Raw genomic sequence first — 16,755 nt, forward strand, 5'->3', positions numbered from 1 at the left:
AGCCGGGAATCGCACCCGGGTCCCTGTCACTGTGCCGCCCATTCGGAGCAGAAGTAGGCAATTCAGCCCTTCGAGTCAATCAGATCATTGTTGATTTCTTCCTGGTCTCAAATCCACCTCCCTACCTGTTCCCCATATCCCTTTTATCCGTTTTTGTAAAACATAGAACATAGAACATAGAAAATACAGCACAGAACAGGCCCTTCGGCCCACGATGTTGTGCCGAACCATTGTCCTAGATTAATCATAGATTATCATTGAATTTACAGTGCAGAAGGAGGCCATTCGGCCCTTTGAGTCTGCACCGGCTCTTGGAAAGAGCACCCTACCTAAACTCAACACCTCCACCCAACACCAAGGGCAATTTGGACATTAAGGGCAATTTATCATTGGCCAATTCACCTAACCCGCACATCTTTGGACTGTGGGAGGAAACCGGAGCACCCGGAGGAAACCCACGCAGACACGGGGAGGACGTGCAGACTCCGCACAGACAGTGACCCAAGCCGGAATCGAACCTGGGACCCTGGAGCTGTGAAGCAATTGTGCTATCCACAATGCTACCGTGCTGCCCTTGAGAACAAATAAATCTACACTATATCATTTTACCGTAATCCATGTACCTATCCAATAGCTGCTTGAAGGTCCCTAATGTTCCCGACTCAACTACTTCCACAGGCAGTGCATTCCATGCCCCCACTACTCTCTGGGTAAAGAACCTACCTCTGATATCCCTCCTATATCTTCCACCTTTCACCTTAAATTTATGTCCCCTTGTAATGGTTTGTTCCACCCGGGGAAAAAGTCTCTGACTGTCTACTCTATCTATTCCCCTGATCATCTCATAAACCTCTATCAAGTCGCCCCTCATCCTTCTCCGTTCTAATGAGAAAAGGCCTAGCACCCTCAACCTTTCCTCATAAGACCTACTCTCCATTCCAGGCAACATCCTGGTAAATCTTCTTTGCACCTTTTCCAAAGCTTCCACATCCTTCCTAAAATGAGGCGACCAGAACTGTACACAGTACTCCAAATGTGGCCGTACCAAAGTTTTGTACAGCTGCATCATCACCTCACGGCTCTTAAATTCAATCCCTCTGTTAATGAACGCGAGCACACCATAGGCCTTCTTCACAGCTCTATCCACTTGAGTGGCAACTTTCAAAGATGTATGAACATAGACCCCAAGATCTCTCTGCTCCTCCACATTGCCAAGAACTCTACCGTTAACCCTGTATTCCGCATTCATATTTGTCCTTCCAAAATGGACAACCTCACACTTTTCAGGGTTAAACTCCATCTGCCACTTCTCAGCCCAGCTCTGCATCCTATCTATGTCTCTTTGCAGCCTACAACAGCCCTCCTTACTATCCACATCTCCACCAATCTTCGTATCGTCTGCAAATTTACTGACCGACCCTTCAACTCCCTCATCCAAGTCATTAATGAAAATCACAAACAGCAGAGGACCCAGAACTGATCCCTGCGGTACGCCACTGGTAACTGGGCTCCAGGCTGAATATTTGCCATCCACCACCACTCTCTGACTTCTATCGGTTAGCCAGTTCGTTATCCAACTGGCCAAATTTCCCACTACCCCATGCCTCCTTACTTTCTGCATTAGCCTACCATGGGGAACTTTATCAAATGCCTTACTAAAATCCATGTACACTACATCCACTGCTTTACCTTCATCCACATGCTTGGTCACCTCCTCAAAGAATTCAATAAGACTTGTAAGGCAAGACCTACCCCTCACAAATCCGTGCTGACTATCCCTAATCAAGCAGTGTCTTTCCAGAGCTCAGAAATCCTATCCTTCAGTACCCTTTCCATTACTTTGCCGACCACCGAAGTAAGACTAACTGGCCTGTAATTCCCAGGGTTATCCCTAGTCCCTTTTTGAACAGGGGCATGACATTCGCCACTCTCTAGTCCCCTGGTACCACCCCTGTTGACAGTGAGGACGAAAAGATCATTGCCAACGGCTCTGCAATTTCATCTCTTGCATCCCATAGAATCCTTGGATATATCCCGTCAGGCCCGGGGGACTTGTCTATCCTCAAGTTTTTCAAAATGCCCAACACATCTTCCTTCCTAACAAGTATTTCCTCGAGCTTACCAATCTGTTTCACACTGTCCTCTCCAACAATATCGCCCCTCTCATTTGTAAATACAGAAGAAAAGTACTCGTTCAAGACCTCTCCTATCTCTTCAGACTCAATACACAATCTCCCGCTACTGTCCATGATCGGACCTATCCTCGCTCTCGTCATTCTCATATTTCTCACATACGTGTAAAAGGCCTTGGGGTTTTCCTTGATCCTACCCGCCAAAGATTGTTCATGCCCTCTCTTAGCTCTCCTAATCCCTTTCTTCAGTTCCCTCCTGGCTATCTTGTATCCCTCCAATGCCCTGTCTGAACCTTGTTTCCTCAGCCTTACATAAGTCACCTTTTTCCTCTTAACAAGACATTCAACCTCTCTTGTCAACCATGGTTCCCTCACTTGACCATCTCTTCCCTGCCTGACAGGGACATACATATCAAGGACACGTAGCACCTGTTCCTTGAACAAGTTCCACATTTCACTTGTGTCCTTCCCTGACAGCCTATGTTCCCAACTTATGCACTTCAATTCTTGTCTGACAACATCGTATTTACCCTTCCCCCAATTGTAAACCTTGCCCTGTTGCACGTACCTATCCCTCTCCATTACTAAAGTGAAAGTCACAGAATTGTGGTCACTATCTCCAAAATGCTCCCCCACTAACCCACTAACAAATCTATCACTTGCCCTGGCTCATTACCCAGTACTAAATCCAATATTGCCCCTCCTCTGGTCGGACAATCTACATACTGTGTTAGAAAAGCTTCCTGGACACACTGCACAAACACCACCCCATCCAAACTATTTGATCTAAAGAGTTTCCACTCAATATTTGGGAAGTTAAAGTCGCCCATGACTACTACCCTATGACTTCTGCACCTTTCCAAAATCTGTTTCCCAATCTGTTCCTCCACATCTCTGCTACTATTGGGGGGCCTATAGAAAACTCCTAACAAGGTGACTGCTCCTTTCCTATTTCTGACTTCAACCCACACTACCTCAATAGGGTGATACTCCTCGAACTGCCTTTCTGCAGCTGTTATACTATCTCTAATTAATAATGCCACCCCCCCACCTCTTTTACCACCCTCCCTAATCTTATTGAAACATCTATAACCAGGGACCTCCAACAACCATTTCTGCCCCTCTTCTATCCAAGTTTCCGTGATGGCCACCACATCGTAGTCCCAAGTACCGATCCATGCCTTAAGTTCACCCACCTTATTCCTGATGCTTCTTGCGTTGAAGTATACACACTTCAACCCATCTCCATGCCTGCAAGTACTCTCCTTTGTCAGTGTTCCCTTCCCCACTGCCTCATTACACGCTTTGGCGTCCTGAATATCGGCTACCTTAGTTGCTGGACTACAAATCCGGTTCCCATTCCCCTGCCAAATTAGTTTAAACCCTCCTGAAGAGTACTAGAAAACCTCCCTCCCAGGATATTGGTGCCCCTCTGGTTCAGATGCAACCCATCCTGCTTGTACAGGTCCCACCTTCCCCAGAATGCGCTCCAATTATCCAAATACCTGAAGCCCTCCCTTCTACACCATTCCTGCAGCCACGTGTTCAACTGCACTCTCTCCCTATTCCTAGCCTCGCTATCACGTGGCACCGGCAACAAACCAGAGATGACAACTCTGTCTGTCCTGGCTTTTAACTTCCAGCCTAACTCCCTAAACTTGTTTATTACCTCCACACCCCTTTTCCTACCTATGTCGTTGGTACCAATGTGCACCACGACTTCTGGCTGCTCACCCTCCCCCTTAAGGATCCTGAAGTCACGATCCGAGACATCCCTGGCCCTGGCACCCGGGAGGCAACATACCTTCCGGGAGTCTCGCTCGCGACCACAGAATCTCCTATCTATTCCCCTAACCATTGAATCTCCTACAACTATTGCTTTTCTATTCTTCCCCCTTCCCTTCTGAGCCCCAGAGCCAGACTCAGTGCCAGAGACCTGGCCGCTAGGGCCTTCCCCCGGTAGGTCATCCCCCCCAACAGCATCCAAAACGGTATACTTGTTTTGAAGGGGAACGGCCACGAGGGATCCCTGCACTTTCTGCCTGTTTGTTTTTTTCCCCCTGACTGTAACCCAGCTATTCTTGTCCTGTACCTTGGGTGTGGTTACCTCCTTGTAACTCTTCTCAATCACCCCCTCTGCCTCCCGGATGATCCGAAGTTCATCCAGCTTCAGCTCCAGTTCCCTAACACGGTCTTTGAGGAGCTGAAGTTGGGTGCACTTCCCGCAGGTATAGTCAGTGGGGACACCGGTGGTATCCCTCACCACCCACATCCTACAGGAGGAGCATGTAACTGGCCTAGCCTCCATCCCCTCTTACCTGACAGAATATAGCTGCCCTGTGGACTAACTAGATCTCCGCCCTCCGACCCTGCTCCCAGTCAGCTACACTTTCTGTAAACTCCTGGCTCTCTTCTCACTCTTTGCGGAAATGTCGGAAACAAAATGAAAGGAGCACCTTACTCCCTCCTCACCTAACTCCCTCGGTCACCAAACAGAAATATATCTATCCCCTTCCTGAAACCATATATGTAAAAAAACAGAAATATATCTATCCCCTTCCTGAAACCATTTAATGATTCAGACTCTACTGCATTATGGGCCAAAGAGTTCCACAAATTCACCACCCTCTGCAAGAAGTAGTTCCTCCTCATCTCAGTTTTAAATCTACCACTTCTCAACCGTGTAACTGTGACCTGCCATTCTAGATTGACCTACAAATGGGAACATTTGGTCTATGCTTACTTTATCAATCCCTTTTAGTATCATAAATACCTCGATTAGGTCCCCACTCATTCTTCTAAACTCCAGTGAGTATAAACCCAAACTGTTTAACCTCTCCTCATACGTCAACTCCTTCATCCCCAGAATCAATCTGGTGAACCTCCTCCGAACTGCCTCCAATGCCACCACATCCTTCCTCAAATAAGGAGACCAAAACTGGGCACAATACTCCAGGTGTGGGCTCACCAACACCCTGTTCAATTGCAACCACACATCTCTACTTTTACCACCCAGTCCTTTTTGCAATAAATTCTAACATTCCATTTCCCTTTCTAATTACATTTTGTGCTGCATACCGACTTTCTGCGATTCCCAGATCCCTCTGTCCAGATCCATTTTGAATCTGCTTTCCAGTCAGATAATAATTTGCCTTTCTATTCTTTTCGCCAAAATGGATAACCTCGCACTTATCTATATTGACCTCCAATTGCCAAATACGGGGCACGGCTGAAGGGCCTTTGCCAGAGGCTCTCCCAGTGATACTCTGATCCCGACCGGCCGAGTTCCTGACGGCTTGGAACTAATGTGGCATGGCCTGTCGGGACTCTTGTGCGGCGGCTGCGGACTCAGTCCACGGCCGCCCTAATGGGGGGTGGGTGGATCAAGATCAAGCACCTGGGGGGGGGGGGGGGGTGCCCTTATGGGCAGCTGGGTCAGCGATCGGGCCGGTCCAATGCAATGGCGTGCGGCCGATCGGGGGACGACGACCTTGTTTTTTGATCTTAGTCGCGGTCTGAATCCGCTATTGCGCTCGGTGCAGCCACTGGAGGCCGCCGCCGTGCGCATGCGCAGACTCGGAACCGGAAGTGTGGGGGCCCGTATCCGCAGTCAAAGCTGCGTGAAGCTCCCTGGGTCCCTGCTAGCCCCGTGCAGGTAGCTGTTTATGTTTTGCAGGAAACTGGGGAGTGAAACGTGAGCGTTTTTATGCTGCCGTGTGGACATAGTTCCATTTTGGGATGAATCCAGCCCTTTATCTCATCTTCACCATCTATTTCCCACCTATTTTCATACCGTCTGCAAATTCTGCACTCCTTCCCTGCTTGCAGATCATTTATATAAATTGGGAACAGTTGAGGTCCGAGGACTGACCCTTGCGGCACCCCACTAGTTACAGTTCTCCAGCCAGAGAAGGACCCATTTATCCCATTTTGCCAGTCAGCTAATACTTAATTTGACAGTTTGACATTTCATTGCAGCTATCACCGAATAAATCTGGCCGTTTAAAACTCAAGAGAATTGTTTCAGAGACACTCCACAGAAAGTACTCACAGATGTTTGCTTCTGCCTCAAGTTATTATGTGTTTTGCTTTTGAAGTCTGGCAGGTGGGGTGTTAACGGTGGCCTCTAGCGATGTGCTGAGTGTCTAACTTGCAACAAATATTACCTCATCTTCCTATGTCATAGGCAAACAAAACTTTTAGAAACATTGTAAATTATGAAGGAAGCTTAATAAAGATATAAGCCTAGATTTTCATCACCATGGTTGGTAGTGGAGAAAATTCTGAGCTCGGCATGGGAGGCCAGCATGCTGAGTGCCGGGGTGGGGGGAGGAGGGGGGTGGTTGGTGTGGGCTGCAGCCAGGCCTCTGGGAAAGAGGTCAGAGGCAGCCACAAGGGTTGCTGGGTTCAGAGGCATGTTTTTCAAACCCAGTGCCATGGGACTTTGACTCAGTTATAATAAAAACACAAAGTCCTCCACACCCTCACTCCCCATGCGCCATGCCACCCACCCCCCACTCATCCCATATGGCCCATCATCCCTCCAATGCCAAACTATGGCTCACCACCAACCCCCTATGGCCACTTGTGCCCCCAATGTCAAGGCACGACACTTCCATGCCCATAGACCCCTCTATGCTTGGCTGAGAGCCCAGGCACCCATTATTCTTGCTGAAACAGCTGTGCCGAGGGCAAATGTTGCTTGACTGACATCTCTGGCCCTCTGATTGCTATCAGTTCCGTGATATTTATTTACACATGTTCAGTGGTTTTACGGGGTTGTGCTTTCTATTATTGACATTTCAAAGGGTCTGGATGATTGTTTCTGTTATTGTGTTGTATTGAAATGACTTCTTTTAACAGTTGAAAGTAATCAATGAATTAGTTTTTTTTCCCCAAAGCTTTTCTTTTTCACATCCTGGGCTTCATTGATTCTGTACAATGTACGGTGATGCAATTGGCATGGAAGTGCCATTGTTTGGCATTGGAGGTATGAGGGCCCATAGGGAGTGGGTGGGGGACCTTATCTTTGCATAGGGGCATGGGGTCGACCTTTTGAACTCACCTGAAAAGGGTTCACAATTCCTCTGAGGGGGTGTGAACCACAGCTCTTTAAAAACCTGGCCCGACTTCATGAAAATTGCAGAGAAGCGGGAGATGCCCATCACTACAATGGAGCTGGTCAGGGTGGGAGTCTCCTGTATGGCCTTTTAACAGGAATAAGCCCTTATAAGAACATAAGAACAAGGAACAGGAGTAGGCCATCTGGCCCCTCGAGCCTGCTCCACCATTCAATGAGATCATGGCTGATCTTTTGGGGACTCAGCTCCACTTTCCGGCCCGAATACCATCCATTTATTCTTCAAAAAACTATCAATCTTTATCTTTAAAACATTCAATGAAAGAGCCTCTACTGCTTCACTGGGCAAGGAATTCCATAGATTCACAACCCTTTGGGTGAAGATGTTCCTCCTAAACTCAGTCCTAAATCTACTTCCCCTTATTTTGAGGCGATGCCCCCTAGTTCTGCTTTCACCCGCCAGTGGAAACAACCTGCCCGCATCTATTCTATTTATTCCCTTCATAATTTTATATATCTCTATAAGATCCCCCCTCATCTTTCTCAATTCCAACGAGTACAATCCCAGTCTACTCAACCTCTCCTCGTAATCCAACCCCTTCGGCTATGGGATCAACCGAGTGAATCTCCTCTGCACAACCTCCAGTGCCAGTACGTCCTTTCTCAAGTAAGGAGACCAAAACTGAACACAATACTCCAGGTGTGGCCTCACTAACACCTTATACAATTGCAGCATAACCTCCCTAGTCTTAAACTCCATCCCTCTAGCAATGAAGGACAACATTCCATTTGCCTTCTTAATCACCTGTTGCACCTGTAAACCAACTTTTTGCGACTCATGCACTAGCTCACGCTGTTCTCTCTGCACAGCAGCATGTTTCAATATTTTATCATTTAAATAATAATCCCTTTTGCTGTTATTCCTACCAAAATGGATAACCTCACATTTGTCAACATTGTATTCCATCTGCCAGACCCTAGCCCATTCACTTAGCCTATCCAAATCCCTCTGCAGACTTCTGGTATCCTCTGCACTTTTTGCTTTACCACTCATCTTAGTGTCGTCTGCAAACTTGGACACATTGCCCTTGGTCCCCAACTCCAAATCATCAATGTAAATTGTGAACAATTGTGGGCCCAACACTGATCCCTGGGGGAAACCACTAGCTACCTGATTGCCAACCAGAGAAACACCCATTAATCCCCACTCTTTGCTTTCTATTAATTAACCAATCTTCTATCCATGCTACTACTTTCCCCTTAATGCCATGCATCTTTATCTTATGCAGCAACCTTTTGTGTGGCACCTTGTCAAAGGCTTTCTGGAAATCCAGATATACCACATCCATTGGCTCCCCGTTACCTACCGTACTGGTAATGTCCTCAAAAAATTTCACTAAATTAGTTAGGCACGACCTGCCCTTTATGAACCCATGCGGCGTCTGCCCAATGGGACAATTTCCATCCAGATGCCTCGCTATTTCTTCCTTGATGATAGATTCCAGCATCTTCCCTACCACCGAAGTTAAGTTCACTGGCCTATAATTACCCGCTTTCTGCCTACCTGCTTTTTTAAACAGTGGTGTCACGTTTGCTCATTTCCAATCCGCCAGGACCACCCTAGAGTCTAGTGAATTTTGGTAAATTATCACTAGTGCATTTGCAATTTCCCTAGCCATCTCTTTTAGTACTCTGGGATGCATTCCATCAGGGCCAGGAGACTTGTCTACCTTTAGCCCCATTAGCTTGCCCATCATTACCTCCTTAGTGATAACAATCCTCTCAAGGTCCTCACCTGTCATAGTCTCATTTCCATCAGCCACTAGCATGTTATTTGTGTCTTCCACTGTGAAGACCGACCCAAAAAACCTGTTCAGTTCCTCAGCCATTTCCTCATCTCCCATTATTAAATCTCCCTTCTCATCCGCTAACGGACCAATATTTACCTTCGCCACTCTTTTTTGTTTTATATATTTGTAGAAACTTTTACTTTCTGTTTTTAAATTCTGAGCAAGTTTACTCTCATAACCTATCATACTCTTCTTTATAGCTTTTTTAGTAGCTTTCTGTTGCCCCCTAAAGATTTCCCAGTCCTCTATTCTCCCACTAATTTTGCCACTTTGTATGCTTTTCCTTCAATTTGATACTCTCCCTTATTTCCTTAGATATCCACAGTCAATTTTCCCTCGTTCTACCGTCCTTCCTTTTTGTTGGTATAAATTTTTGCTGAGCACTGTGAAAAATCGCTTGGAAGGTTCTTGCCAGTTCCTCAACTCTTTCACCAGAAAGCCTTTGCTCTCAGTCTACCTTAGCTAGTTCTTCTCTCATCGCATTGTAATCTCCTTTGTTTAAGCACAAAACACTAGTGTTTGATTTTACCTTCTCACCCTCCATCTGTATTTTAAATTCCACCATATTGTGATCGCTCCTTCCAAGAGAATCCCTAACTATGAGATCCTGAATCAATCCTGTCTCATTACACAGGACCAGATCTAGGACCGCTTGTTCCCTCGTAGGTTCCATTACATACTGTTCCAGGAAACTATCGCGGATACATTCTATAAACTCCTCCTCAAGGCTGCCTTGACCGACCTGGTTAAACCAATCGACATGTAGATTAAAATCCCCCATGATAACTGCTGTACCATTTCTACATGCATCAGTTATTTCTTTGTTTATTGCCTGCCCCAACATAATGTTACTATTTGGTGGCCTATAGACTACTCCTATCAGTGACTTTTTCGCCTTACTATTCCTGATTTCCACCCAAATGGATTCAACCTTACCCTCCATAGCACCGATGTCATCCCTTACTATTGCCCGGATGTCATCCTTAAATAGCAGAGCTACACCACCTCCCTTACCATCCACTCTGTCCTTCCGGATAGTTTGATACCCTCGGGTATTTAACTCCCAGTCGTGACCATCCTTTAACCATGTTTCAGTAATGGCCACTAAATCATAGTCATTCACGATGATTTGCGCCATCAACTCATTTACCTTATTCCGAATACTACAAGCATTCAGGTAAAGTACACTTATGTTGGCTTTTTTTTACCTCTGTCATGAATCTTAACACCTCGATCAGTAACCTCTCCTAAGTTATATTTCCTCTTAACTTTGCTCCTAATTTTCCTTGTCGTTGAACCCATATCTTCATGTAACAACCTGCCGCGTCGCTTACCATTAATGTTTATACTTCCCGTTCTATTCCTTTTAGTATTCCTGGCCCTATTCACTGAGCTCCCCTCAGTCACTGTACCTTGTACTGTCGCCCTTTTTGATTTTTGACTATGGCTTCTCTGCCTTACACTTTCCCCCTTACTGCCTTTTGTTTCTGTCCCTGTTTTACTACCTTCCAACTTCCTGCATCGGTTCCCATCCCCCTGCCACATTAGTTTAAACTCTCCCCAATAGCTCCAGCAAACACCCCCCCTAGGACATCGGTTCCAGTCCTGCCCAGGTGCAGACCATCCGGTTTGTACTGGTCCCACCTCCCCCAGAACCGGTTCCAATGCCCCAGGAATTTGTATCCCTCCCTCTTGCACCATCTTTCGAGCCACGCATTCATCCTATCTATCCTGACATTCCTACTCTGACTAACTCGTGGCACTGGTAGCAATCCTGAGATGACTACTTTGGGGGTCCTACTTTTTAGTTTAACTCCTAACTCCCTGAATTCAGCTTGTAGGACCTCGTCCCGTTTTTTACCTATATCGTTGGTGCCTATATGCACCATGACAGCTGGCTGTTCACCCTCCCCCCCCAGAATGTCCTGCAGCCGCTCCGAGACATCCTTGACCCTTGCACCAGGGAGGCAACATACCATCCTAGAGTCTCGATTGCGTCCGCAGAACCGCCTGTCTATTCCCCTTACGATTGAGTCCCTTATCACTATAGCCCTGCCATTCTTCTTCCTGCCCAGCTGCTCAGCAGAGCCAGCCATGGTGCCATGAACCTGGCTGCTGCTGCCTTCCCCCTAGTGAGCCATCTCCCTCAACAGTATCTAAAGCGGTATATCTGTTTTGCAGGGAGATGACCACAGGGGACACCTGCACTGCCTTCCTACTCTTGCTCTGTCTTTTGGTCACCCATTTTCTATCTCCCTCAGTACCTTAAAGTCACTCGTGAAAATCAGACAGCTCAGGAATCGCAACCCACCCACTATTTAAAATTACTCCATTGTCATCCCGACTTGGTGAAAATCCAGCCCAGAGGCTTGGACTTTTATGGCTCTGTCAGAACAGAGATGGAAGAGGTTTAGAAATTGTGTGCAGGACCTGATTCCAGGATTCTGTCTCCATTTCCTCTTCCAGCAATTTTCACCAATGCAGAATAAGGGTGCGGGTAACAAGCACACACACAACACTCCTGCCCTATCTGGTTCCATTGTGAGGTTAGGCATTTAAGCCCCCTGAAAGCTTAATGGCGTTGGGTTGGCTTTTCCAGCAGATATGATTCATGATTTGTCAGAGGGGCCCTAGTCCAGAGTGGGGAACTGAAAGTAAAAAGTGGTTTCTCAATGTCTGAGGCTAAGAAAGGAACTGCTTTTAAAAGATCAAGTTATTACAAGATAAAAAATATGTCAGCCGAACATAGGCAATGATATTTCTACCGAAGTAGCCTTTAATCGTGACCAAATAAACACACAGCCATTTGAAAAATCACTTCAAAGAAATATCAAGTTACTACAAGGTTATAAAATGCCAATCAACCAAAGCTAGTGATCCCCATTACATCTGGGTAAGCAAACACATGCTGGGATGAGTCCATTAGTAAATCTTGGAGCTCAGCCAAGCATTCATAATGAAGCCATCCCATAAAACATATTTCTTACCATCTGTTCAGCTACCTTTGGAGGGGACATGGGGAAATGAGGGGCATGGGAAATAGTCTCAAGCTTGGTTGTTTCCAAGATCAAATACCCTGCCTGGATACATTGGACCAATTTTTAACTCTGTGTAAATGAATGGGTTTTGAGTGGAGAACTTTTATGGAAAACTGGAGATTTTAGTAATTTTTATTTACAGGACTTAAGTTGAAATCAATACAAGTGTAATCATGTCAACTCAGTTGGTCTAGGTATAACATAAAAACACATGTGCCTGTATGGTGAATTGACTGCTGATGATTTCCCCTTATAGACAAAGTCGCCATCGTCCCAGATGACCAAAGGGCTGCTTTGCTCTTTGAGGAGGAGAGCTGACTGGTGGTGATTTAACCTGAGGATCACCACACCTCAGGCGAGGGGCAAGGCTGAGAATGTAAGGCCTTCATAAATAACCTCAGCCGGTACCGGAATTGAACCCATGCTGCTGGCCACGCTCTGCATCACAAACCAGCTGTCTAGCCAAGTGAGCTGAACCGCCCCCCATTATGAAAGTAAAGTCACCATCGTCCCAGATGACTCCTCATAAACTGCTCAAAACACACAGGAATCACTTAGTGAGTGATGTAGAGTTTGTCAAGTTAGCAGGATCTTTACAAAGATTTTGTTTGTCCACAAGTATTGCTCTATACAGGCACACGGAAGTATGATAATTCTGCCTTGCACATTACCTCGGCAAATCTTTTAATGTTTTCCCAAATTCAGGCTCCAGTGCTGTCTGCTGGCTTCCATCCTTCAGCTGATGAGCTTCAGAGATTCTCATTTTCACATAACGTTGTGATCCTAATTTGCAGAAAGGTTGTTTATCTGGGACATTATCAAGACCATGCCCGTACACAGTTACCCATCAGGTTCCAATTCTATGGGCAGTTATGATTAAGCACACATTTATATATGTATACATAATTATAGGCATTTTATTTGAAGAATATATTGGCTTTTACTTCACAACCACTTTGTCATAAACACGGAGAACAGATTAGGAATGAACAAACCAATGTTATGCAGAATCTAAGCGTATGCTTTCAGCCCATTATTTTCAATAAACTCATTCTTTTCCTTGACTCTCATTACCAGGAGGTATTGCATTGCAGTGAGTTTTGTTGTAATCAGGTGACTATTTGTGATGAAGTTTGAAAATTATGTTACAGCACACTATTATAGAACAACTGATACCAAAAATGAAAAGTTGCCAGCAAAAATACTCTTTGGATTCTGAAACAAGAAAATGAATGTATCCTGTTTTAGGACCCCCACTCCATTCTTACACTGCAAACGCAAGTAAGAGTTCCAACCTCTGAATACATCCATGGGGTTTCTCACATCCAATGGGAGCACAGCTTCCAAAACAGCACCCTACCCAGACCCAATCCCCCGCCCTATCCCCGTAACCTAATCTGAACATCCCTGGACACCAAGGGGAAATTTAGCATGGCCAATCCACCTAACCTGCACATCTTTGGACTGTGGGAGGAAACCGGAGCACCCGGAGGAAACCCACGCAGACACGGGGAGAAATTGAACCCGGGTCCCTGGTGCTGTGAGGCAGCAGTGCTAACCACTGTGCTACCATGAGCACAGTGACCTGGCAACAGAGAAAACCCCTGGGCACAATCGGCTGGATGCAATGCAGCGAGAAAATGGGCTGTCTCATGGGCTACTCAGCACCAGGGAGAGAATTATTAAATCTGAAAAATTGAATAATAAAGTTTGAGTGGTTTATTATCAGCAGAACCCAAGTGATATTATTGCTACTTTCCATCCACATTGTGTTTTGTCCTGCATACTAAATATTTTATCTTGTCAATGGTTATGCCTGGTTGTATCTTACCGAATAGCTGAGTACAGTGCCTTGCTATTTTGATGAAAGGTCATCACCCTGAAACGTCAACTCTGTTTCTATCTCCACAGAAGTTGCCTGACCCGCTGAGCATTTCCAGCATTTTCCGGTTTTCCAGCATTTGCAGTATTTTGCATTTGCCTTGATATTGGACTTGGATGCATTCACATGGCACAGGTTCAGCAATGGAGCTACTGTGCATCACTGTCAAACATGGTGTAGTTTGGATGCCAAGGCCCAAATTGACTCCAGATTGATGCAGAGCGAGGCTTTCTTCTCTCAGGAATCTCACCAAGATCCATTCCCCGTGACAGGTCCATCTTTCATGCTGGATGCAGGCTCCATATGCCCTGTAACTGCAGAGTCAGTGTGAATTCAGCTGTCTGAGCGCATAGTGTGACTGCATCTTTTTAAAGATTACACACAGCTAGTATATCACATGATTGGCATTGCTCTTCGAGGGGTGATAGCCTCCTGCTGGGATACACTGGGGTAAGCATCAGCTTGATGAGAACTGTAAGTGAAATCTTAAAATGAACCGATGAAGGAAACTTGAAAGAAAAAGATTGTGGTTCTCAATCATTTCTGGAACTGTGGCTGTTCTATATCCTTTGCATCTCTTAAGTTGTGGATCTGCCTTGAGAAAGCGGCATAATCATAAGTAATATAACTGCTCCTCTCCATTATAGTTCAATTTGGATCAAATAGAAAGCGTGGGGTAGCAAAACATGTTGATCATTATACTGACTGAAATTCCGAGTGATTAAACACTTGATAAGAACATGTACTTCTCCCCATTCAGAATGGCACAAATGAATTTGCTTTCCGCAGGGGGACAATGAGCACGATAACAAGATGGATGGTGCCTCTATTTACTGTGCCGAGGAGTGGCAGGTGATAAATTCACGTGCATAGGTATTGACATGGTGAGGCCCCGATCTCAGCTATTTCAGAAGCAGTAGCAAAGTGCTCTCACGGCACAGCAAGATTAAAAACAGCTGTAAAATTGCAGCCCACTCCTGGGGATCTTTGAGCAGGTGAATCATGGGTAGCCTGGGGCAGAAGGCACAGGTTTCCTGTTGAATTATAGAGTGGGATTTAGTAAAAAGACATCAAAACAAATAGGATGATGAAGTAAATAACTGACAATGGAGTCGAGGGAGAGAGAGAGAGATATAAATTTCACCATAAATGGCTTTAAATTGATTTTTTTTGGTGTCAGTTCCTTTCAGTACTTGACAAAGGGATTGGGAAATCTGTTATGAATCATTCGGAATTCATTCATTATCGAGTTTCTTTATGTTCAGCCCACTGTGGTGATGTGTGCAGCAGATGCAAACATTTCCAAGGCGGCGTTTACATTGGTGTTGGCAACACAGATATGATGACACCCTGTGGTCTAAAAGTGCATAGCATAAAGGTTTTACCCCGATTCACACAAACTGGTCCAGACAATTAGATCAGCTTATCCCATCCAGTTGTGTAAACAGGAAGCCATGCAGACCCCTGAAAATGTTATGAGCATTAGTTTGATTTGTGAGTGATGCAAATGTTGAAAAATACATGGCACTAGTTACCGCCCCCTCCCCTCCACCGAGCCTCAGGAAAACAGCCCACCTGCAGTAAACTGCAAACCTCTAAACAGTTTAATAATTGCTTTGTGGGATTTAAATCCTGGACTAGGAATCATTGCCAATATTTCGCTCCCTAGTGTCGGGTGCCAAAGACAACTGAAGTAGTCACACCAACTTAGGACAAACTGAGAAATAAAACCTTGTGGTCTGTCGAGATTAGCTGTGTAACTTTCAGAGGCACATAGAAGCAGGGGGAGGTGATGGCGAGGGGAAACTCTACATTTTATTAAGGCTTTCTACACCTCCGTTACTTGCAACAGCACAAAGGAGTAGTTTATAGTCCGCGGGGTAGTCCACATTTTGCTTATCGCAGAAATTTAGCACTGCTACCCCCAATGAACTGATTTTCATATCGAACATGACAAAGGGTTGATGCCACCAGCTTGTTGTTTCTTCCAGAAGAAATCAGTTTGAAGAACCTGAAACTCAGTCAGCAATTTAAACTGTCCAACTGAATAATGAAACAATTAAAGTGCGGCAGGTACAGTAACGCTTTGGTTAAGTGCGCCAGGGCACCTCGATCTAGAGGTATATTCCTGCTTCAAAATAATTGTGGGGGGAATTCTCCCATCCCGCCCCTGGCTGGTTTGGCGGGGGTGGGGGTGGGAGTGGAGAATGTAACGGGAGCCAAATATTCGGAAACCCGCTGGGTAATATCGTGCAGCAATTATGCCAATGGCAGGTTAATGCTGGGTCAATCTTCACACTGGCGAGTAGCATAAACGCCATTCGATTTCAGTTGCATCTCATGAATGTTTATTAAAACAGCTGTCCGCCAGACGTTTCAATCTTGCATCATGCCAGTGCGAAATAACGTCGGTCTAAAACCCAATGGCTCATAAGTGGTGTGCACATGGCGGTCCTCAGCTGGCTAGAGACTTTGAGGGGAGTGCAACAAGACTTTCTGCCACAGTGCTGCACTGCTCCTGACACACTGTTCAGCACTCTGCTGGGGCAGACTGGCTCCTTCCCTCAAGCCCCATGCCAAGCTAGTTGTCGTGAGCAGCACCCTGCTGCTGGACGCTCCTGTGCCAGTGTCTCAGATCACTACAGTGCCTGGGGTGGGGATCTCCTCCCTAGTACTATACACCAGGGTCTATCTGGAAAAGACTTTGTCGCAGGACTCATGCAGTTACCGCAACAAAGGTCCAAGGTTTGACCGGGGTGGGGGGGGGGATGCG

The 16,755-nt window shown here is 45.9% G+C and overlaps 1 protein-coding gene across 6 annotated transcripts in view; it reads right to left on the reverse strand.

Moving 5' to 3' along the window:
- The window catches only part of slco4a1 (solute carrier organic anion transporter family, member 4A1), a 216,766-nt gene that overhangs the window by 21,729 nt on the left and 178,282 nt on the right, over positions 1 to 16,755 (reverse strand). For all 6 annotated transcript variants that reach the window (XM_072515064.1, XM_072515068.1, XM_072515069.1 and 3 more), the window contains one exon: positions 12,772 to 12,883. In XM_072515064.1, the coding sequence (XP_072371165.1) occupies positions 12,772 to 12,883 (112 nt within the window). The remainder of the gene's footprint in view (positions 1 to 12,771; positions 12,884 to 16,755) is intronic.

This window comes from Scyliorhinus torazame, chromosome 8 (genome assembly GCF_047496885.1).
Source record: "Scyliorhinus torazame isolate Kashiwa2021f chromosome 8, sScyTor2.1, whole genome shotgun sequence".
NCBI lineage: Eukaryota > Metazoa > Chordata > Chondrichthyes > Carcharhiniformes > Scyliorhinidae > Scyliorhinus > Scyliorhinus torazame.